This window comes from Clarias gariepinus, chromosome 16 (genome assembly GCF_024256425.1).
Source record: "Clarias gariepinus isolate MV-2021 ecotype Netherlands chromosome 16, CGAR_prim_01v2, whole genome shotgun sequence".
NCBI lineage: Eukaryota > Metazoa > Chordata > Actinopteri > Siluriformes > Clariidae > Clarias > Clarias gariepinus.
Genome location: NC_071115.1, coordinates 23,008,355 through 23,033,560, shown reverse-complemented (window position 1 = coordinate 23,033,560; position 25,206 = coordinate 23,008,355). Strand labels below are relative to the sequence as shown.

The following is a 25,206-nucleotide window of genomic DNA, read 5'->3' as shown; positions in this document are numbered from 1 at the left end:
AGGTTTTTGGAAAAAACATTTATGAGGCTGACGGAGAGAATGCCAAGAGGGTGCAAAGCTGTCATCAAAGCAAATGGTGGCTACTTTGAAGAATCAAAAATATAAAACATATTTAGGGGTATTTAACACATTTTTGTTGACTCCATCATTTCCCATTTGAGTCGTTCTGGATAAGGACATCTGCCAAATCCCACAAATCTGAATGTAAATGTAATGGGTTGGTTTGAGTATTCAAGATCACACAGAATGGTGCGAAAAAACAACATTTGAGATGCCAGGAAGGCGTAACTCATACATTCACACCAATCCATAGGGTGCCAAATCATTGCAGGGGGAATAAAAAATGTCCAGAATACTTGAGAAAAACTGCATCCTGTACAACTGCCTAATTTCTCTACACTTCCTTTAGTTCTGGTAGTAAATCTAATAATATTTACCTAGTGCTTTTCCTTTCCTTCTCCACCCAGACATGCATTTTTACTATGTCACTGGCAAGGACTTACATCAAAAGGCGATGTGCGTGTACAAGTGTGCCATGGACCAGAAGGATGCAAATTAGGCTACCAAAATTTCAGGATCACTAGCCAAGAGCTATAGCTAATGCTAATGACAAGGATATGACTGGTTATGATAAATGAGGAATAGTAAACCTCGTTAGAGTTACGCAGTACTGCTAAGTAATACATCTTGTGCTAGGGATAACGCAGAAATCCGAATTTAATTGGATTTGAAATCACACACCACAAGGGGGAAGGATATTGCTGTAGAATTTAAAGAGACACCAGGACCCTGGAGGAGATTAAAGAGAGACAGAGATTTCCATAGTTGAGTGTAATTCATTGGTTCACATGCAGTGGAAATTCATTATGTGCACTGATGCATAAGACACCACCTCATGTTTCACACACACACACACACACACACACACACACACACAGCCAGGTAGAAATACCAGGTAAGACAGACGTTCCTTAAATTTCAGATGTCTACCTCTCTACATACCTACCCATCCATCCATCCATCCATCCATCTCTTCTCTGACCCCTTTTACTCCACCTATCGTGTTTTTCTAAACCTGATCAGGAGAGGCACAAACAAACACCTCTCCAAATCTAGTCTCGTTAGTTAACAGCCATGTGGACTGCACTAATTGGTGCGATATAAGATGTTTGTTGACACACTGCATTTACTCAGTGCTTTGCACACACACACACACACACAGAGCTTGTGTAATTCTAACTGAGCTCGTGACAGAAAGTGAGCCGTTGTGGACACGTTGTGAGGGAACCGGCGAGTACAAGTGTAACTTTACCCTCTCATGTATAAGTAAACAAGTGAATAACTGGTCCAACCTCCTCAATGCTACACTGAGTGGAAATACTGAGGAGTGTTGTTGGTGGTTCTATTTCCACTGGGGTGCAAGACTTTATATTTTTAACTAGAGATGGTGGGGAAATCGATTCATGTATTGCCACACCGACTCCAAAATTGACTTTGTAAATTTATTTTTAAACCTATATAGAGCATGTTTGGAGCTGAGGCGATGAATCATTGCTGTTCCTGCATAATCCTATAGGTGGTGGAGCACTCTAGAGCGTTAATAGAGCGCTTCACCACCTATAGGATTATAAAGGAACAGCATAAACGGCTCACACACTGGCTTAAAATTCTAACAAAATCTAGCGGCGCACTGGTAAAATGCTCGCCCTATCATCCGAGATCTTGAGTTCGATTCCCGGGTGATGCTGTAACCTCTCGCAGCCAGAGGTCTAGAGAGAGCTAATTGGCCGAGCTCTCTCAGAGGGGAGGGATTAGAGGTACTTAGTGCCCCCACATTAATTGCGACTCTACAGCCAGTCTGGGAGCTTACGTAAGCGGAAGGAGTTACGAGCAGTTTGAAAAGATGCGATCAGCCTGCGTCACGTGGTTCGGAGGAAACACGTGATAGTCTTCGGCCCTCCTGGCTGAGGGGTAGTAGTAGTTTAATGAGGGAGCCCCCTAGTGACGGGGAGAAATTGGACACGACTTAATTAGGGAGAAAATCAGGTGGAAAAAAAAGAATTCTTACAAAATCTAAAAATTTTTTACATTTTTTTATGTTATAATATAAATTTGGATATTTATAAAAATCTGGATGCTTACAGAATCCCAATCCAAATCAAATCAGCACCTAAATATTGTGATAATATTATATCAATTGGTCCCGGGTGATTTCCGTGGCTAGTTTCAACTAGCTAGGGCAATAGAAATATGGTTGTGATGGTATACTGTAAGAAAGTATAATAATTACGCTTTTAATGTTATACAATGCTGATGTATCAACAACAACAATTTATTTTTCCTCTAGTGCAGCTAGCTAAAGCAATGCTACAAGTTATATAGTAAACTCAGCAGAATATAATATAATGAAGCTGTGTTCGTGGCCCAACTTCTTTCCATCAAATAAAAAAGGATGGTGCACATATCAGTACTTGATCAGTCAAACTGTCTTAATAACATGCATTCCCCCCCTTGATTATCTACCTAATTTAGTCGCGTCCAATTCACATCCATTGTGTTAGGGCACTCCCACATCAGAGACAGCTACCAATGAGTGAAGATGAAGAGCTTCCTCTGATGCACATGGCATCTTTTTGAACAAGAGTTAATACAGCGTTGGAGAGCAGCGCAACACACTTCGAACCCTTCCACTTGTGTAAGAAAGATTGGTGAGTGTCGCTATGATGAAAGTGGCAGTATAGTGCCACCCCTCCCCAATCTGCTCTCTAGGCTTCTGGCAATAGATGGATGTAGCAGCACCTAGGAATCAAACTTGTGATCTCCGGATGATAGGGCAAGCACTTTACCACTGCGCCACTCAGGAGTCAATATAGTGGTACCTTGGAATACGAACAAACCGCCTAAAGAATGTTCACCTCAAGAACTGGAATTTTGCAAGAACCTTTTACTGGAGCTGTTCAAAATTGGTTTGTGTCAGTGGAAAGCCAAGTGGAGTGACTTTATGTATTTTTTGTGAGTTTTTGCATTTCGTGCATGATTTAGTGAAAACATAGCACCATGGGTCCCAAGAATGTTATCAAAAACAGTGGCAAGAGCAAAAGCAAGCTGCTTTCAGTTTCTTTTTTAAAGCAGTCTGTGCCAAGAGGAATCATAAATTAAGGTTAAGTAAGGTTTTTATGTCTTTTCAAATTCAAATTGATACATACAGTACGATTTGCAGTGAAATGCTTAAACGACTGCCCACAAGCTTAAAAATTTAAAAGCAGTTAACAAGAAATAAATAGTGGAATAAAATAAGATAAGATTAGCAAATAAGAATAAGTTTAGCACCTAAATATTTTGATTGTTTTTATATGCAAAATATATGATTATAGTGTTGGAAATTGGTAATATTGGTAATATGTTTGGGTGGCTGGAACGGATTATCTGCATTTACATAATGTTTTATGGGAAAATGTGTTTCACAATACAAGCTTGTCTTATTTATAAGTATAAGTATTTAAAATTATTTTATACTTTGCCTTAAGAACTGATTAAATGTGCCGAGGAGTCGCTGTATGCTGATTTTTATAGCTGAATTATAATAGGAAACCCTCTACTTGACATTGTAGTTGGTTGAACTAACACCTTGAGGCTAATCATTGAGACACAAATTCCATCTGTACAGTGTCATGTTTACCTTTAACTTTCAAATGTTTGCAATTTTGCGAAGAAATTCTCCTGTTAACATTTCTCCAATATTAAAGGTCACCTATTATGCAAACTTCACTTTTTAGGCTTTCTTAGACATTTTAACCTTTACATTCAGAAAATGAAGTAAAAACATTTCCTGTTTTTTCTACTTTTGTATGGGCTGGGGTTTGCCATAGTGTGACCTCACATGCCCAGGTTATCTTTACTGTTCTCTGGTGTGGTGTGGTTTAGGAGTAGCTCATTTGCATAGACACTGAAACAGTCAGATTGGGAAGAGGAGTGAAATCAAAAGAGGGTTTCTAGTAGAAAGAAAAAAAACACCGTATTTGAGGGGTATTTTAGCTGGAGCATTGCATTAACAGATGTGAACTATGTAAACTTGTAAAAGACAATGGAAAACATGGGACCTTAAACATAACTTGAGAGTATCTACACTCAAACAGTATAAGCAGGTCGATGCTTCCTTTTCAAGAGACCAACAGGAGAATCGACTGCTCAGCTAGGGTTTGGGTTTCCATGGCTAGATGTTTGTTTTTCTTCTTACTCCTCATTATTTCTAAGATGAGAAAGGTCTTGGATTATTCTTAAGTGCGAAATCCAAAGAGCTGTCCCTGCCAGTGAAACAAATATAGAGAGCGAGAGCAAAAAGATGTGGGCCGAATTGACTATTTGGTACATTCTTTAAAAAAAAGAAGAAAAAAAGAAAAGAAAAACCTCATGGGTAAACTCAGGAACTCCAAAAAGGCCGGAAGACCATGGAAAACATCTGTGAGTTCTTACCCTGGTGAAGATTAAACAATTCACAAGAGGTGGCCAGGTCATAAACACACTCCCTGAGGTTGGCAGATCTGTGTCAAAGTCAACAACCAAGAGAAGTCTCAGCCAGAGTAAACACAGCGGGTTCACCAGAAGGTCAGGTTCAAAAACAGGATGACCAGATTGAAGTATTTAAAAAAAAAAAAAAATCATTTACAGTCCCAGAACAACAAACAGATATTTTCACATTTGATATTTGCAGTATTTCGTCTCATCACTGGAATGTTGTGAAGATTACATGAAGGAAAGAAGTTCTCGAGGGTCTTCGATTCCAGCGTCGGGTCTGTGTGCATACAGTTTGCATGTTCTCCCTATTCGTGGTGGGTTTCCTTCAGGTACTCAGTCCCAAGACATGCATAGTGTGTGAGCGAGTGTGTGAGTGTGTGTGTGCCCTGTGATGGATGAGCACCCGCCTCATGCCCTAAGTCTCCTGTATACAGGATGAAGCGGTATAAACAATAAGATGAGATAGAGCGAGTACAAATTTGGTAGACACAAAGGTAACCATTACATCAGCCTTAATATCTTAAAGCCGTTAGCTTGGATGGTAGTTAAACACTGACTCACTCATTCATCATCTATACCTTTTTTTATCCTGTATACAGGGTCGTGGGGGGCCTGGAGCCTATCCCAGGAGGGAACGGGGGGGATGCCAAGTAACCTAACCTGCATGTCTTTGGACTGTGGGAGGAAACCGGAGTACCCGGAGGAAACCCACCAAGCACGGGGAGAACATGCAAACTCCATGCACACAGAGACGGGAATCGAAACCCAGACCCTGGAGGTGCAAGGCGACAGTGCTAACCACTAAACCACCGCCTTTAATTAAACACATTTTTCCTAATTATATTCTAAAAACGCATCTCCCTTAAGAGTTATTTAACTGGGTGGATAATTAAAAAAGTATTAAATTAAATGTTAAAAATGGTATATTAATACATTGTACTGTTGGCATAAAGATGAATAGATAGATGGACGGATGGAAGGAATCTAGGGATATAAAGTAAAAACAAGCCTCAGCAGTGTTGTTCTGCTCTAACGTTAGAGCCATAATGAGTATTAAATCTGCCTTAATTCTATCTGGCTAAGTGTAGTTAGACTTCTGAAAGATACTGCTGGAACATGGAGAGTAAAACAGAGGAAAGAAGACTTCTCAAATCCCGCTTCACACACACACACACACACACACACACACACACACTTAAGTAAACACACCCATTTGCACAAGCTGAAGATAGTTGTAGTGCTGAAGGGAACCAGGGAGAGAAAGGCAGAGAGAGACATGAGAGGCAGAGGTGTGTGTGTGTGTGTGTGTGTGTGTGTGTGTGTTTGTTTGCTCGGCTTCAGCACAATCAATGTTTTGTCCAGCTCTCATGATGGTGTGGGCCTGAGCAAAGGAACAAGTGTGACGGCTTGTAAGGTGTCCCAAATGTGTGTGTGTGTGTGTGTGTGTGTGTGTTTTAGTCTTCGACAAAGACGAGCATTCAGACAAATCCGGCATCACTCCGGAGGGGTGGAGTCAACCCAGACACTCCCACCTCATACATATTGATGAGATCTGACAGTCCTCAGTATCTGTTTCTCTCACAGTCATCCTGTGTCCTGTGTCACCTTGACTGTCTCCTGTCCTCATGTCTCCCTGTGTCTCATTGCTTTTCTCTTACTCTCTCTGTATGTCTCTTCTTGCTTTCTTTCTTTCTGTCTATCTCCCTTTCTTGGGCCTCTGCAGAAACCACTCATCACCAAAGCCTGGAAACCACAGACACACACACACACACACACACAGTTTGCTCTTCCACAGAGCTCATTTAAATTCAGTGCACACCTCTACCCAGAGAAAGACAGGGCTGCACACACACACATACTTTAAGCTGAGGCAAAGAAACCAAGGTGCCCTCTACTGGTGGTGTTCAGTACTGCCTGAAACACATGGATGAAGGTCACACACTAACACTACCAGCTTTGTTTTTTGCTCTGTGTCCCTCCCCAAGCAATTATCAGTTACATGATACAGTATAGCAAGATATCCAACACACACATACACACACACACACACAGGATGTTCATTAACACTTATGAAAAATCCACTTTAAATGATTTGCATATTAAGTAGTAGAAGTATTTTCAGCATTAAAATTATTAGAACATTAGAATAAACCTGTCTAAATAATTAGAATGTAAATAATTGTAATTAAATTCTACTTATGTAAATATATGTATATTTTTTATATAGCAATATCACAATGCCGAAAGTACTTTAAGAAAAGTTCCCTGTGAAATAATTTTTAATAGTGGAACAAAAGTATTCATACCCCTTAAACTTTTCCCCATTTTGTCATGTTACGAGCCCAAACGTGAATGTATTTTATGTGATGGACCAACACTATCACAGTGGAAGGGAAATGATTTCCCTTGTAGAACAGCTGCAGGTCTTTTGGGCTACGTCTCTACCAGCTTTGTGCATCTAAAAAGTGGAATTTTCAACCCTTTTTTTTTTTTGCAACATACTGTAGCTCCAGCTCAGTCAGCCTGTGAACAGCAATGTTCAAGTCGTGCCCCAGATTTACACTTGGATTAAGGCCTGCACTTTGACTGGGCCATCCTAACACATGAATATGCTTTGATCTAAATCATTCCGTTGTAGCTCAGGCTGTATGTTTAGTCTTTCCAGTTTCCTCTCACAGTCCTAAGACATGCATAGTGTGTGAGCGAGTGTGTGAGTGTGTGTGTGCCCTGTGATGGATGAGCACCCGCCTCATGCCTTAAGTTCCCTGTATACAGGATAAAGCGGTATAAACAATAAGATGAGATAGAGCGAGTACAAATTTGGTAGACTTAAAGGTAACCATTACATCAGCCTTAATATCTTAAAGCCGTTAGCTTGGATGGAAGTTAAACAGTGACTCACTCACTCATCATCTATATCTTTTTATCCTGTATACAGGGTCGTGGGGAGCCTGGAGCCTATCCCAGGAGGGAAATCTTTTGCAGATCATCTATGATTGCCCTGTATTTGGCTCCATCCATCTTCCCATTAACTCTCACCACCTTCCCTGTTCTGCTGCAGTAAAGCATCCCCAAAACACGATGCTGCCACCACCATGTTTCACAGTGGGATTGGTGTGTTCAGGATGATGTGCATGTGATCTTGCATTTAGGCCACATAGTTCATTTTGGTCTTATCTGAATAGGCGACCATCTTTACCATCTTTGCTGTGTCTCCCACATGGTTTGTAACAAACTGCATTTGGGGCTTTCTTTTAACAACGGCATCCTTCTTGCCGCTCTTTCGTAATGGCCAGGTTTGTGGCGTGCATGCCCTGTAGTTGTCCTGATTCTCCCACTTGAGCTACTCCAGAGTTACCATGGGCCTCTTGGATGTTTCTATGATTAATGCTCTCCTTGCCCAGTCGGTCAGTTTATGTGGAGGACATGTCTTAGTAGTAGTTTGTATCATGCTATACTCTTTTATTTTTGGATCATGGATTGAACAGTGCTCCATGAGATGTTCAAGGCTTGGGATTTTTTTTAATGACCTAACCCTGCTGTAAACTTCTCCACAACGTTATCCCTGACCTGTCTGGTGTGTTCCTTGGGCTTCATCATGGTTTTCGTTCACTAATGTTTTCTAACAAACCTCTGAGAGCTTCACAATACAGCTGTATTTATAAAGATTAAATTTGACACAAGGTGGACTGTATTTAATAATTAGGTGACTTCTGAAGGTAATTGGTTCCACTGGAATTTAATTAGGAGTAAAAGAGGCTACATACAAATGCACTCCACTTTTTTTTTTTAATGATTTTTATTAGAAACATTTTTTGAAAATTCATTATTTTGCTTTCACTTTACAGTTGTGTGCCACTTGTGTGCCATCACACACAAAATCCCAATAAAAAACATTTTTACATCTGTGGTTGTAGTGTGACAAAATGTGGAAAACTTTAATGGGTATGAAAAAATTTTTGCAAGACAATGTCGATAGGGCACAGTTTTAAAATGGTTAAATTGTTTGCTTAGATCAAGCAGTCCAGTGCAGGATCAATGATAAGAATGAACAACTCACGTGACAAAGCTAAGACTTCGATTTACTCTGAAGATTGATTTACTTTAAAGATTTGACTTTAAAAGGACATGTGGTCTGATGAGTCCATTTTGAACCTTTTCCGGAGTGATGGGCGTGTCAGGGTAAAAAGGGAAAAATAAAAAAAATAATAAAAAAAAAACTCTGGGGGGCAGTGTTATGATGTGGGGTTGCTTCAGCTGGTCAGGTTTAGGCTTAGCAACATTATGTAGCAATAAAATTAAGGCAGCTGATGACCTGAATAACCAGGTTTTCACATCTATGGATTTGTTACATCCATAATGGGACAGGCACCAGGGGACCCAAACTAAATACTGGAGTGTGCGACCTTTATTGGCCAGGCAGTGTATACTGCTAACATGTATAAAACAGCTCCCGCCTCCCAAATGTCAACCTCCTGTAACCTTCATCTGTGACCTAATCTGTGCTTAACTGTTAACTGTAAAAAAAAAAAGATGTAAAGATTGAACACAGTGAAAGCAAATACTTTTAATTTCTGTTTATTGTTGAAATGTAAATAATATTCTTTTGGATTAAGTATTACACAAAAGTACTGACAGAGACAGAATTTGTCCAGGAGAGAAATGGGGCAGGTTCAAAGTCTTGATGTCTGAAGAAAGATTGAGGAAAAAAAAAAAAGGTAATTAGTATCTAAAAAGAATATTAAAAAAACATTTTCATTCAGTCAAATTATACAGCTTCTCATGCACTGATGAACAACAATAATAATAATAATAATAATAATAATATATACATCAAATAATAAGCAGGTCCATCTGCTTTTTAATATTATTTTCAATTCAATTTATTTGTATAGCGCTTTTAACAACTGACATTGTCGCAAAGCAGCTTTACACAATCAAAAGAATTATTTAAGTTTGTATGAAATGTGAATGTGTACGAATCAAAATGATAAGATGAGCATCATTTTAGATGTATAAGTTTAGGACTAGTATTACACAAACACTTTCAACTACTGATAAATTACTCCAAGAGTACAAAGACGACTCATTCAGGAGCTCATAAAAGAACCCAGAACAACATCTAAAGAACTGTGGGTCTCACTTGCATCAGTAAAGGACATTGTTCTAAGTTCAACAATAAAAAAAGAGGCAACCATGGGAGAGATCCAACACAAAAGCAGCTGGTGACCAAAAAGAACACAAGGGAACACTTAAAGATTATCCTTAAGACATTTGGGCAAATATTTTGTGGACTGATGAGAAAAAAAGTGAACAAGGTTTTGCAAGGTGTGTGTACCATTACATCTGGTGAAAAACTAACAGTATTTCATAAAAAGAACATCATACAAACTGCCCTTTTCCCCCTTTAATAAATGATCGTTTAAAAACTTTTTGTATTCAATCAGGTTATCTTTGTGTAATATAAAATGTTTAAACGATCTGAATCATTTACATCTGTCAAAAAAAAATTCACAGCATTGTATTTATGGACATCCTTAGAAGTTTGCTCATGAAGACTGTCAGAGAAACATCTAACATGTTTCTTTAACATCGGTTAAAGAAGAAACCTTACATGGAAAGGGAGACCTGGTTATTGGTTCACGTCCTTTTTGCTTGCGATGTACTGTACTACTTCTGCGGGAGTCATGAGCTTTTCTGCTTCCGCATCTGGTATCTCAAATCCTGAAGAAAGAGCAGTTAATCAGCTTTAGACACAGCTTTAGCTCTAGAATAGTATAAAATGAATGTGCAATATAATATACTTATGGTACCAATGCTGAGAACTTTAGATATGAGAGAACTAAAATACTAAATCTAACAATAAATGGACAGTGCTTGTTGTACAATAATTGTTTATTATGACAGCATCTCCTGTTGCATTTTATTCCTTATTTAGCATCAAATTAGTATGTGTTTTTTTGTGTAACATAATAAATATCTCATATCCACTGGCAATTGTCTTTGTAGCAAGGAACTGTTTAACGCTGCATGGGTATCTAGCATTTAATGTTTTTATTCAGGCTAACGGGAAGCTGTATATAGGGTAGATATTTAGATGCACTGACCAAACTCATCTTCCATTGCCATGATGATTTCCACCTGATCCAAACTGTCCAGCCCCAAATCCTTCATAAAGTGGGAAGATGACTGAAGCTGTCGTGTGGAAAAACAGACATAATAAGTTTGCATGATCCACTTGGCACATTGGCGCAGGTGAACAGGAACGATTGTGCATAAAATTCGTTATACAGGTACTAACCCTAACCCTAGGTCATGTTCAAGTTCACGCTGGGCTGAAAACCGCAAACGCACACATCTCGCTTTTCATTTCAGATGGCTTGATTGATCTCAGCCAGCTGCTCTCATTACCTAGTATTGGTGGTCTGAATGGCAATCCTCCTCAACAATTGACTTTGTTTCACTTTAAATCAACACATAATCTTCTTTACTCATGTGGAGTTGGGCATCTGGGGCTTTGCCTTCACCTAGTTCTAGCATATTTTTAATAACCTGTAGCCTGGAGATGCTGGGTTTATCAGATAATTACAGGAAGTCCTCAGGGTTCACTACTTGGACCAGACAAAGGCTGAGAAATATAATAAAATTTTAACATACAAATAAAAATATTTTTAAAATCTATAAAAGGTCATTCAACATTAACAATCTGCAAAAATATAACTGTTCATTTAAAGATGGCAATTAAGTTGAAATACTAAGAAAACTGAGGTGAAGCCTGAGGTGCTGGGGGCGTGGTCACGTCGCACACATGGGGAGAATGTGGCTAAGTAGTGTCAGTACGTTGCTGTGAGCCGGTGTTTTATAAAGTCATCGTACCCATCCCTCTCTCCTACCCACGATTAATACGTATGTGCAGACCAAAAATATGTGATGTTTTCCAGGCTTGAACGCCCCACTCATAAATTAATGCTACTACTACTACTTTTTTTGTCGTTTGTGTTTTTTTTTGCACATTTTATTTCATTTGCATGGCTAGTCAAACACGCGACTAGTGGTTGGATGGATAACATTAAATCATCTCGTGAAATATTGCTACCAGTGTTAATGGCTAGAATCACACTCTTATTTACTTTACCACAATAAGCAGCAATGTCTATCTGTCAGAGGCTTTAGTATTAGCGCCAAAAACACGAGTCACCAACTAAAGGTAGTCCCCAACTTTAAGTTCAAAATTTAAGTTCCGTTCCAGGAGCATGTTCATAAGTCCGAATTTGTTCTTAAGTCTGACAAAGTGAGTCATACGCCTTTGTCACGAATATACAATGTAAAACATACTAATTCACAAGACTAAATCTGTCCCCTATCCCAACACTGCAATCATGTGGCCAAAAACCCATAAACGCGCCCCAGTGAAATGTCTCTGTGCCTATAAATCGCAAGAGGAATAGCAGATGCCATTTTGAACTGAATACTGAAAATATTGTATATAATTTTAAATATTTCTATCTGGCACACTGCAGTGTCTATTTCTCGTACCATACACATGAACTACTTCTATGATTGAAACCAAAAGTAGAACCGCAGTCCGTTTGTATCTGCAGAAATTTGTAACTTGAAGGTTAGTAAATCTGAAAGTACCTATATTTGAGAATTAAAATTCGTTAGCAACTTTTTTTGTTCATCGACTTTATTCGACTGCATTAATTATTCATTGCACCCCTAATGAATATGGAATATCTCATGCTGGACCTTATCTATACACCATTAAGTACAGGCTCACACAACACCTCACTTCTTTACTAAAGGGCATTTTGGCATCTTCTTTTCTGATATTGATATTTGTCTACACTCTAAAAGCATGGTGGATGACCAAGCCCGGTTTCTCCATTCCCTACATAAAAGCCTGAAGACCTTTCTAAAGTCTAAAGATCTTTTCAGGCATAATCTAGGACATCACTATTACATTACATTGTGCTCTTTATACTTTTACAGACAGATTGATTTCTGAACCTTCCACTGAATGTTTGTACACTTGTTCAGGGCCTGTATTTGTCTTTGAAATTGTCCTCTTTTTGTTAAATCAAAGAGAACAGTAGTATCTGCATGAGAAAGGTCCAGCATGAGATATTCCATATTCATTAGGAGTGCAATAAATAATTGATGCACATTAACCCAAGCAGGCTGAGACTTAACTTATCTTTACAGGCTCTATGAAAAACCCTTCTTATTTTTTGTTAAAAAAAAACAGTAATAAAGAAGTCAAACCGAGACTTTTCTTGTGAATGAAGGCGTAAAACCACCTGATATTTACAAGACTTCAAGCACAGTGCAGGCATGAGACTCTTAGCCGCAGTAAAACATTTGAAACCTACAACTGTGGTGGCTCGGAGCTCACTGTAGTTCCTGTAAACATTCAGTGAGTGAAACAACCAATCCTTGAAAACAATCAACGGATAACTTCCAGAAGATACGCATCTGTCTGTGGGAAATGCATACATTCAGCAACAACACAGGCACATTACAGGAATTCGGCTGATCGTTATCGCCACATCCTCCACCCTTAGGCCTGACCTCAATCCAAGACATTTCCATTAGTGGGGTTCCTGGGAGCCCAGTGTTTCAGACATGAAGCAGCCAGTCTGATCATGTCTCCAGCATACAAAGAAACCATTTTACCCTGATGGTATCCAAGCACTAACACTAAATGTTATAAACACTATATAAACACTATATAAACACTATATGTTAGTGTAGCAAGGAATTATATTTGTTAATCTGTTATGTTATTCTGTACAATTAAAAGTCCCAGTTTGACTTGAACACCCCATGTGCCATAAAACAGCAATCAGAAATATGATGAAAGCAGTTTTTAGTATAAAAAAAAACAAAACAGTAGCACAAAACCACAAGAAGTAGAAAAACTGTAAAGGAAGTCAGGATAACTTTCAATCATCAATATCCTATTTCTATCATGATCTTCCTAGATGACCCCACCCACACCTCCAGACTGCAAAAGTCAGATTTTGCAGCGATGTGTAAGATGGCGCTCTCCCAAGACGCATTACAAAAATATAGTTTGAATGAATGATGTCCTCATCTTACGCTAGAGTGATAAAAAGCTTGCCATGGCCTGATGCTTTACTTAAAGTGTCTCTGTCCACCTAAATGTATCCACACATTTTTTAAATGAGGAAGAAAAAAAATTATATATATATATATATATATATATATATATATATATATATATATATATATATATAAATATTTTTTTTTTAACATCTAGATCTGTGTGCCTATTTGCTTTATCACTTGAGGACAATGATTGCATATTTATCCCATTTTTCCTGGACTCATCTTTTTACTTCTAAATGTGATGATATGAACTCGTACCGTTTCTGGCTTGATCTTGTCGTACAGCTTAAGGACATTCATGACCCGTTCTTCGATGCTCTGCAGGGTCAGTGGCTGCGAATCACAATACTGTCGGCACAGCTGCAGCACAGGAACAGAGACCTGCAGACATAAAACAGCAAACAGGGCCATTGTCATGTCTGCACTATTAATCTAAAACCATGTACCATAATGAATTAACACACATCTTTTAGTCCACCAGGGTGAGTCAAAAATTATCTGCACTCTGGTCACATTAAAACTTCTGTTTGCCACGCTGTCTTTTCAGTGCTTTCTGTTTTAGGATACAGTTTTTGTGGTCTGAGGGTGTACCTGGTTTCGAAACAACTTATGGAAGAGCATAAACAGAAGCCTTTGGATATCTGCAAACAAACTTTAGACAGATACTCTAAGAAAGATGAAAGTTTCTCAAAGAAAATCATTACTGATGATGAGACATGATTCATCACTACGAGCCCGAGAGTAAACCTCAGAGTATGGTACGGAAACATTGACCAAAAAAGTTCAAAAGTCAACCATCAGCTGGAAAATGGTGCTTACAGTTCTGTAGTATTCTCAATATTGGAATAATCAACAGTGCTTGTTACAGTGAGATTCTTATTAAGGAGCAGAAGTCGGATTAAACACAGAGGACTGCTATCCAAGAAGACGTGATCTTATGACGACAATGTGTGTCGGGACACTTCTGCGCACACTGTCGACACTCTGCAAAAACTTTGTTTTGAGGTGTTCAAGCATCCTCCCTAAAGTTCCGACCTCATTCCATCGAACGTTCACCCGTTTGGTTCTCTTCAGTTCTGATGTCAGCAGTGTGTTCATGGCTCGCAGCTCAGTCTAAAACACTGGAGGGCGTAAGGAGCAGCAGCGAGTTGACTGCACACTCCATTCGCAGGTAGTGGTAGCACACAGGCGTCAGGATCTGCACGTGGGTAAACCTCGTCTACCTTCAGTAGAAAATCTGGAGAAGTTTTGGTCATTGATTCTCTGATCACGTGACAGCACTGGAGTTTAAACTAAAGTTTTACATGTCCACATGAATAGTCTGGATTCTCTGGATACGGTCTAACCATATTTGAAAGTAAATGTGCAGAGAAGAGTACTCTAATTTGGTCATGGGTGTGAATGGAGAGTAAGTGAGTGATCATGCATGTTCAGAGTTAAGCAGCCTTTACACCAGATCCAATGAACAGGTGTGGAGCTGTGCATGTTTCGTCTTGAAAATCCCCAAACACACTTTTATTTCTCCACAGAAAGTTAAAGGTGACATTGTGCATGTGTGTTTCTATTTCATAAGACATACATCTACACATAAAGCCCTTCTGACACACACACACTGTGTAGAGTGCACCAAAGACACTGCAGGGTCACTGCAGTAACACAGCACAAGGCCATCATGGCGGCAATGATGCAGGTTATAAAGCCTCACCCGTCTCTGCTCTGTCCATTTCCCCGGCTGTTTAAACGCAACCAGACTCAGTGATCTGTGGCTGATGGATTTAATGACACCACTGTGCTGTAATAACCTTACAGAGCGGACACACTGCACCAGCACCCGCGACGCCATGTCTGTTGTCTCTGACTTACCCAAAATGCATTGCGGCAAAATATACAAGACAGAAGTCTGGATGTGTGCGTGCGCATGCGCACAGAGCCTGCTTGGGCTTAAATTGTTTATGCTATAGAATTTTACTACATACAGTATTTATTTGGCATTTTATGTTTATAAAAAAAAAAATCTTAAATTTATTATTTTATTCGACTACCAAAAATACGCTCTTATTTTGAAAATAAAAATACCGGAAGTGTAGTACATATAACAAGCAAGGCTCTTACACAGAGGCTGATGTGCTTTGATTTCATCAGTTTTTATATACACTTTTTAATTTTATTACATTCAAGAATTTTAATGAACCCGCGCGTATTTTCCAGAACATTCTGTCGCCGTTAGAAGAGGGGTAGCGCACGTGAGACTGTATGTGAGGTCAGTGCTGGTGGAGCTACTGGGCAGCTTACAAAATGCTCACTGTTTATTACATTTGATATATAAATAAATACATTTAAAAAGATTTAAAAGATATTTCCAAAAGTTAGCTCTAAACGGAGTAGAGGAAGTTTTAGTACAACGTAGTTTTAAAGTGTACAATGGAGGCAGAGAATGTAAGAATGAAAAGACTGAATGATTTTTGAAAAGTAAGAAAGAAATGATGTATGTTGTTATTAGGTATTATGATACCTAGGTGCAAGTGCAAAACTTATCAAGCACCATGATGAAACTGTCTCTCATGAAGACCTTCCCAGGAAAGCAAGACCAAAACTTAGCTCTGCTGCAGAGGAGAAGCTCATTAAGAGTCACCAGGCTCAGAAATCACCAATTAACAACCAGCACCTCAGATTAGAGCCATTATACAGACTTTACAGATCATGAGTAACAGATACATCTCAACATTAACATGGTCATTAAAAAATTAGTAAAGACCATGGTATTTATTGGTATCCAAGATATTGCACATTTTCTAGTTCTTTGTTTAAAGGTGTATACACACTTCCAAAAAAGTAACAACTTGTATAATTTTATTTATTTTTTTTAATTTATTGCTACATGTTGTATATTGATATATATTATAATATTATGATAATATCATAATATTATTCATATTATATTAATATAATATACTTTTTCAATCCTTTTCCTGACGTGCGAGTAAATTTTTTGGCTCTGTATGTATTCGATTTACTTAGAATTCTAAACTAACTTAGCAAACTAATTGCTCATACCTCACAGGATGTTGAGCTGCCTGCCTGAATTGTATGAATTGCCACACAATAGAATCATGATACATAACTGAATTGATTATTTCCCCCGTCCCTAATGTACAACACATGTTTTTATTTCTTGCCTAAGCTTGTAATTAGTCACTCAATTTGTTTGTGTGATGTGACCATGCTGTAATAGAAACAACAAAAATAACCAATTTTGCTTTTTATTTTTTTGTCTTTCTATTTTATTAAAAAGGAATCAGGCACCATGGAGCCGGCGAGCGTGGAGAACCTGTGCGTGTTGTACCACAGTGCAGATTACCTGGTGTTGAATAAACACTGGGACATTCGCATCGACAGCAAACTGTGGAGTGAAAAGCACACGGTGCAGAAACAACTGAATCACAGATTCCCTCATCTCGTTGACCCTCAAACACACTACGGCTTCAGGTAAAAAACAAACGCAAACAAGACATATACCATTCTATAAGAACATAGAATCATGGCACAACATTGGTCTAGTGACATGTACAGCATTGTGTAATTGTGTGTTCACTGAAGAGTTCTACTTGGCTCTCTTCTCTCTGTCTCTGTGTGTGCGGTTTTGTTCGCTGTGCAGGTTCTGCCATCAGCTGGACTTTTCCACCAGCGGAGCTTTGTGTGTGGCGCTGAATAAAGCAGCAGCTGGACAAGCGTTTCACTGCTTCAAAGACAGAACAGTAACCAAGGCTTATCTTGCTCTGGTACTTTTTCACACACACACACATATTTCACATGGCACTATCTTTCATTTTTTATCAGTCTCATCTTCTGGGCAATTAAACTCACATCTAGTCATAATGTGAGTTTAGTTGTGGTCATAGTATGAGTAAAAGTTTTATCCACGTCAGTTTGATCTGATTGAATGGAGTCCTGACATAGATTAGACATTAATGACTACTAGTAAGTGCAGCGGTGAATCATAGGTAGACTGTCTATTCCATTAGATTTTTGGGCCATTGTGATATTCCATTAGATTCAATTCAATAGCAGTCACATTAATAGTCCGATTTATCTCTTTATCAGTTATATTTATCATAATTCTAAAGTACTGTATTATAAATCACCAACTTTTATTGTCAAGTCTAGTACTAAATGAAAATAATTTCTTCCTGCCAATCTTTTGCACCAAACTCCAGTGCAGTAAGTAGTATTGCACCGACTGCAGCAAAACTCAAAGTATTCCAACTGCAGCAGAACTTAAAAGAAGATGGGATACTCTGCCCGAGTGTGATACTTGCACAGTTGGATCAGATTGTATTTTCTGCAAAAGCTGTGTTGTATACTTAAGGAAAAGTGAATAGTTTTAAAATCTAAAACTGACCTGTGGATACAGTTAAGTAAGTTGATTGACAAAGGATTGATTAAGCCGCACACCTATAATGTTTTTATTTATTTATTTATTTTTAGTATTTCAATCTTAAACAATTTTACATTAATAGACCACACTTTCAAACTAATTTTTATAGTTTTATATATCTATAGTTGTATTATATATCTTTATACACCTTCTTTTATATTGTGCACATGTTCTGAATAACTAGAAAAATGCACTTCCACAAAGGGGCTTTGTTGGTCAACAGCTTTTTTGCATTTAAAGCTACTGACAGAGAAACAGTGTGCTTGGGATTGGAGTGCAACAAAATGGATTACAGAGTGCATACTCGGTAAAAAAAGTATAACATTGTGCCTTTAAATGTAAACTAGATGTATACTGCTTAAGGGTAAGCTGTGATGTATACAGGGTATACAGTATACTATATGTGAAGGACCAGTAGGCTGGAGTATTCATGTAACTGAAACTGATTTATTATTTGTGCTTATTTTGATGTATTGAATCAACTTAAGCTCAAACATCCACACTGAAGTACGTCAACGTGTTCGTTTCCTGTGCAGGTTCGAGGCACTGTGGCCAATAGCAGAATGACCCTGGACGCTGCTATCGGTAAAAACACCACTGCAGGAAAAACACACATGATGTGTGTGGAAGGCACAGAAGGTCAGAATCACAAGAACGACACACACATTTTTACAGTTAAACTTTGAAATATTTCTGTTTGGTCAGTAGGTGTTGATTCATTTTCGGATTTTTTAACAGTGTACTTCAGGAAAGACAGTAACAGTTTTACATTAACATGCTTGCTTTAACTTATTACATAGCATAGGTAAATAAAGAAAGCAAAACAGTACAATTGATTATGATCCTGTGGATAAAAATCACCTGTAGATAAATGGATTTATTAAACTATATTCTTTTGTTCCTCTTTTTTCTGTTTTGGTGATAGGTTGTGAGAATGCCAAGCCCAGCCAAACATTACTGACTGTATTAGAATATGGATCCTATGAGGGAGAGCCTGTTAGTAAAGTTCTTCTGCAGCCTCTTACAGGTAAATATTATCAGGATTTTAGGATTATATAGGTTTTTAGAGGATAAACAAAAAAGTTAAAAATCAATAAAGACCAACAAAGCAATAAAAAGCCATATTAATAAATGTTTTTAGGACCTTAAGGTCACTTTAAATTTTTAATGTTCTTCCTCTTTGTACCCAAATAAAAATATTTCCTCTTTTTGCGACATTCAGAACTGAAGTCTTTATCTTTCCCTTTTAGGACGCACACATCAACTCCGAGTGCACTGCAGCGCAGCTGGCCACACCATCGTAGGCGACTTCACTTACAGCCTCGGTTCAGACGACGCTCCGTATCGCATGATGTTGCACGCCTACTTCCTGCGAATCCCTCTGGAGCACGAAGTCATCGAGGTCACAACCCCCGATCCATTCGTTCCTGAACTTGACCCCAAATGGACGCCGGAAACAAGCATTCAGAATCTTGAGAGTGTAATGACTGAAATATTAACCAGGACTAAAACAGAAGAGCAACGAAGAGAGGAGGAAAAGTTAGCAAGTGAAGAAGAGAAGAAGAAAAGGAGGAGAAAGAGCGTGGAGGAGAGCGAGGAGGAACGAGCACAGTGTCAGCAGTGGCTTTCTGAATGGACGCTCACTGATTAATTATTGTATTTACCTTGTCTTGTTAGCTGTGAAATTTTTTTTAAAGGATGAATTGTCTAATCTGTTGTGATGGTTCATGATATTACCATGTGTTTATGGTTTTAGGAATCACCCGAAGTTTCTCGCTAATTTCTAGCAGCATTTTACCCATAGAAGGACGTTGGTCAGAGCTGCACTTTACGTTAACATACTTCATTCGAGACAGTCCAATAAATCATGGGAAAATAATGATGCAAGCATAATTTGAATCAGTCGTTTTATGTGTGATGCTAAAACATTCATTATTACTTTTAATAAGTCTGGGTTACAACACAATTTATTAAAAAATATATTATTTATTTGTATGGTGGCAAGGTGGGTTTCCCTCTACAGTCCAAAGAGATACAGATTAGGCTTTTTTTTTCTCTTTAGATTAAGGTAACTTTCCAGTTTGTACCCAGAATCCCCTAAAATGGGCCTCAAGCCTCTTTCACAAGATGAGTGGAATAGAGCATGAGTGTTTCCCTTAATCTGTATTAATCTACTTAACTAGCTAACTACTTTTAATGGGGTTAGCTGTATTTAAATAAAGGTTGCAACATTTGACGAGATAAAACTCCCTTTAAATCCTACCCTAGAACTCACAGTGTTCCTCTCAGCGTCAGTTCTTCTTTGTGTCTCGACCACTTTGGGTCTATGGTGGAAGTCCTGTTGTCTTACCGCCGCCATCTTCCCACTTTCGCATGATCCTTTAAAGCAGACTGTCCTTTAAAGCAGACTGCTGTATTCTAATTAGATCACAATACAGGAAGTGGCTATCGCTGGAGCTTTTATTTGGCTAATAGGCTAGCTAACAAATTTATGATTTTTCTTCTCACAGATTATGAATATCAGCACACAAACACGGGTTAAACAACAGATGTCACCCAGAAATAATCTTTCATTTATAGTTAGTCTTCATTTCTCCAACATTTCTTGACAATGATGCAAAAAAAAAAGAAAATCATAACTTTGACATCTGATTTAAGGGTGTGTTTACACAGAGAAACATTTTATGTTGCAGAATCTTCACAATAAATACAAGCTTTCATTAACACACATCTCAAGTTCTCCACCTCATGAGCACACAACTCAGGGAAATTATCATATCTCCTGCACAACCTCTGCTCCATTCCCCACACACAAAAACACACACACACACACACACACACACACACATGTAGAGTGCTAAATATAAAACAGTGTTCATGGAGTTAGACTAAAGAGGCATACAGATCTGGATCAGATGGACACCGCTGGAGAGATCCTTCATAATTCAGCGAAGGGAGGAAATGATTATGGATAAATAAAGTGTCCGGTTTCAAGAGATCATTGGCGGTTAGATTTGGCTTAGTGGCAGGAATTTCTGATAATAGCTCTTAGTCACATCGATCATCAGCTCCTGTGTGCACTCTGGCAGCTCTCCGGTAAATAAACCTAAAAAAAAAAAAAAAAAAGAGAAAAAAAAGGTAACTTTTAATTTGTATTCCTCTTCTGTATAAGCATTGCAAAATATTACGAAACTAACTGAAAAATAAAAAATGTGTTAAAACACAAGGACACTGACCTGGACATCCTGAGAACACTGTAAAAGGAGGAACGACTGTCTCAGGAGGCAGGACCGTGTTATCCAGAATTTTACAGCAGTCTTTTAACACGCACCGTCGACCCTGTACCCCACACACGCACGCACGCGCACACATGCACAAACACCTCTTAAATAACAAGACTGTGAATCTGATGCAAAACATCCTCACATATATTTACTATCATGAATGTGGACGACACATTAAACTCTCATTGTGGTGATTAACCTGGATACATTTGGTGTCTCAATTTTGCTTTGTATTCCCACGTTCACATTATGGAATGACAGATTACTTCAGATTTTCTATCAAAGTACCATGTCATGTTAAGGGGCGTTCAAATCAATCCAAGACTTTTGATTGTGCAAACTGTACATGTGTCGCAATTCTTTAAAAACATGCATGTCCTTTGTATAAATATATAGGATCAACTACAGAGAATTTGACCCTTTGCTAGTGTAAATAAATGTAGAATAAATCTGCTTATGTCAGTTATTTAAAGCATCAGAGATATTAAACTGGACTGGAGTGAATAAATAGATAAATTACGTACAATGACGCAGTTTTTCCCGATGTGAACGTATGAGCCGATCTGAGCTGCATTCACAACACAGTCCTCCTCTATGAACACGTGATCTCCGATGTGCAAGGGAAAGAACGCCACTCTGCGGAAACAACACACATTTTTCTTAACTTATTTAATTTTTATTTATTTTTGGATTTTTACGTCCAATACTGGACACCATCTTAAGTGCTAGTACACCTTCTTGTGGTGTACAAGTTAATAGATAGACATCTACAAAGAAACATGATGCAAAACAAACATTACCTGCGAAAACATTTTTTAATATTTAAAACTCTTAACAACAAATATTCAAGTAAGTGTTATCAATACTAATGTGTATAAAAGAAAATATTGACCTTGAAAATCTGGTTCCTTTGATCGTCTACATAAGCAGTCTAAAATGCCTTTTGAAAGAATTTCCTAGTTCACTAGTTCTCATATTTTTTGTATCCAGAGACACCGTTTAACTACAAAGGAAATTAAATAGTCCCATCAGTATGGATTTATTTCATGAAATAAGATTTGTTGAAGCCATAAAGCTTTCTATTTCTGACTGATTTGAATTTGTTGCTTGGACCCCTAAACCCGAATGGGTTGCAATTTTACACCACTGCAACAATATGATTCACAGACCTCACACCGAGAACCTACTGTAACATATCCTATTGTTCCATCTTGTTTGTATGGATTAAATTACTCTCTCTTCAGGACTTTGTGCATCTAGAGTGTACGATCCCAGATCCTTACCCTTTGCTAAACTTTTTAAATGGTGGCCGGATCACACTCCTGCTCTTGATGACGCAGTGCCTGCCAACCCTGACGTTTGCCAGATCTCCTCTGATGATGCAGTCGTTCATCACTATGGTCTGATATAAGACAGAAAACCATGTTAACAAACAGACATGTGATATTATAATTAAAGCCATGGAGGCGTCCGTGTGGGCTCACTTTTCCATTCAATACGATGTTCTGGCTTCCACACAGAACTGACTGCCTGCTCACTTTATTGCCCGACGCCTGCATGAAACATGAAATACAAGAAACGTGTAAGGATAAACAGCATCAGATCAACATGCTGTCAACATGAAAACAAGTGAGCTTGAGTGCTGTGATTTGAACCCCCATAAATTGATTTAACTCATTAGCGGGAAGTCAGAATGACAGCCAGTTGAAGTGCTTAACTGATTTATAGTGTTTGAGATGCACCACACCTACAGTAAATTGACGAAAACTCAACAATCGCTTAAACATGGAAAAGTGAAAAAGTTAAGAGTCTAAATTAAAATTTAAGAAGGTCCAGTCAATAAAAATGTTCTATGAGCCGAGATGCAAATTGCACGTTTGTGTTAGGATTCAAATCTCTATATATGCAGGCACTGTAATTCTTTAAAAACATGGTTTACAATTTCCATGTGCTCCATTATGTTCCATATGTTATATAATATTTTTCAGTAACTACGTTACACATGTGGACAGTTTAAACTCTGGTTGCCTTTGCACATTTCATTGTTTTTGTGTGGAACACCAACACAATTTTTTTAATGGATCTTGAGTGAATCGTCATTTGGGATTACAGTCCTCACCTTGGACTGCTGCTTATATGCTTGCTCAAACAAACCATGTTTTTTTTCCCTCCCTCAAATCGGTTTTAAACTTTCCGCAGAAAGAATAAACATATATTGATCTGTCGGTTCGTGTTTGATATTTTTTTCCTTGATTTTTTTTTTTTTTTGGAGAACGCCATGCTGTGTCGTGCTTTCGTTTCTGTTTTTACACTCTCTATGACTATGCTCGACTACGACGTTGATCAGCACTGTTGAGTAACTGGTATCGCCACCAACCACCTTGAGGGAAAAATAACGCTCGGTTACTGGTATATTAATATAAAATCAGAAAAGTTTCACGTCCCGGATAGAACGGTCACTTGGTCCGGGTTGGCCATTTAGTTATGCCTGGTGTACGCAATGCGATCGCTGTTCTTGATCTGTCTGAGGTAGCAAGCAATGGCCATGTTATCTGATAAAATGCTGTTGTTGTACAGCAAGCCCCGCCCCCAGGGGCGGGACATAAACCTTCTACAGAGCATTTAATTGGACAAGCGCAATCTTAGTACTGGATGAGCTATCTTTTTTTGTTCAAAATTAAAACAAGAACATCTGTAGTTTTGCTGCCCGCCTTAATATTTTGTCCTTTTGTAATCCAGAATGTAATCCTCTTTAATAGATACACTCCATTACAATACACATGACTATTTATTTACCTTTTCTACTGTATTTTCATATTGTTATGAAGGAAATGTGGTTAAGCAGGAAAAGACCAAGCATACAAAATAAAAAAAATAATCTCTTTTTTTGTATCTGTGAATACATGAATTATTACACTCAGAGAAAGTGTAAATAAGTACAGAGCTGCTTAGCTCACACTGTTAGCCTCCTAGCTATTAGCAAACCACCCTCAATACAGCCTCCCTTGCACTCCATACAACCTGAAAAGAAATCACAAATCATTCACGTACGGTCTCGATATACTCAGCCTTATTGTATAAAATCTCACTCAGCTCCATGCTGCAGAACGCTAATGCTTAAAGCGGTGAATGTTGTGTTTTACTCGGGCGTTAGCTATTCTTTCACGCCTAAATTTCAACAAGTCCCGCCTACACCCGCTAGACACTGATAACAAGGCGTTCCGATTGGCGGATTTTTTTTGTGAGCAGGATTCGAAAGCCAATCACAATTCAGGAATGTGGCGCTAGCTTGTCATTTCCGCGTTCACATTGCATTAAGACTTGAATAATCGAGCTCCGAGCAACTGAACGCGTCATTACGTCATATTACTGCTTAATAGTTCCATAATCAGTCATAAAAATAATACACCATAAAAAGCACAACTTCTTTATATATGCACCTTCAGTAACTGGTTTATCATGTGGCACAATCTCTTTCTATCTTGCTCTCTCTCTCTCTCTCTCTCACACACACACACACACACACACATAGCAAGTCAAGCTCAGGTTCGACACAGTGACACTGTAACTGGCAGTAGGTACTTCATCCTGGGCTAATTCATCTCATCTTCTTATTGTCTATACACTTTATCCTGTATACATGGTCGTGTGTGGGTACCAGGGCATCACAGGGTATACACACAGTCATTCAAACGCTAACCGTGCATGTTTTTGGACTGTGGAAGGAAACTAGAGTACCCAGATGAAACCCACCAAGCATGGGGAGAACATGCAAATTTCATGCACACAGACAGGGATCAAACCCTCCACCCTGGAGGTGCAAGGCCACAGAACTAACCA

The 25,206-nt window shown here is 38.5% G+C and overlaps 3 protein-coding genes across 3 annotated transcripts; 1 reads left to right on the top strand and 2 right to left on the bottom strand.

Annotated features, from left to right (window-relative positions):
- Positions 1–9,077: 9,077 nt before the first annotated feature.
- ndufab1b (NADH:ubiquinone oxidoreductase subunit AB1b) lies at positions 9,078–15,506 on the bottom strand. The gene is made up of 5 exons (XM_053514198.1): positions 15,353–15,506; positions 13,906–14,028; positions 10,623–10,710; positions 10,130–10,239; positions 9,078–9,203 (listed from the first exon to the last, which is right to left on the bottom strand). The coding sequence occupies exons 1-4, from the start codon at positions 15,488–15,490 to the stop codon at positions 10,148–10,150; spliced, it is 441 nt and encodes a 146-aa protein (XP_053370173.1). The 5' UTR covers positions 15,491–15,506; the 3' UTR covers positions 9,078–9,203; positions 10,130–10,147.
- A 209-nt stretch (positions 15,507–15,715) lies between these two features.
- rpusd1 (RNA pseudouridine synthase domain containing 1) lies at positions 15,716–19,961 on the top strand. Its single transcript, XM_053515441.1, has 6 exons — positions 15,716–15,908; positions 16,938–17,133; positions 17,303–17,426; positions 18,619–18,721; positions 19,008–19,109; positions 19,333–19,961. The coding sequence occupies exons 2-6, from the start codon at positions 16,952–16,954 to the stop codon at positions 19,731–19,733; spliced, it is 912 nt and encodes a 303-aa protein (XP_053371416.1). The 5' UTR covers positions 15,716–15,908; positions 16,938–16,951; the 3' UTR covers positions 19,734–19,961.
- A 552-nt stretch (positions 19,962–20,513) lies between these two features.
- Positions 20,514–24,555, bottom strand: dctn5 (dynactin 5). Its single transcript, XM_053515442.1, has 6 exons — positions 24,418–24,555; positions 22,851–22,919; positions 22,650–22,768; positions 21,891–22,002; positions 21,319–21,421; positions 20,514–21,188 (listed from the first exon to the last, which is right to left on the bottom strand). Exons 1-6 carry the CDS (start codon positions 24,463–24,465, stop codon positions 21,091–21,093), a joined length of 549 nt encoding a protein of 182 aa, XP_053371417.1. The 5' UTR covers positions 24,466–24,555; the 3' UTR covers positions 20,514–21,090.
- Between the last annotated feature and the right edge of the window lie 651 nt (positions 24,556–25,206).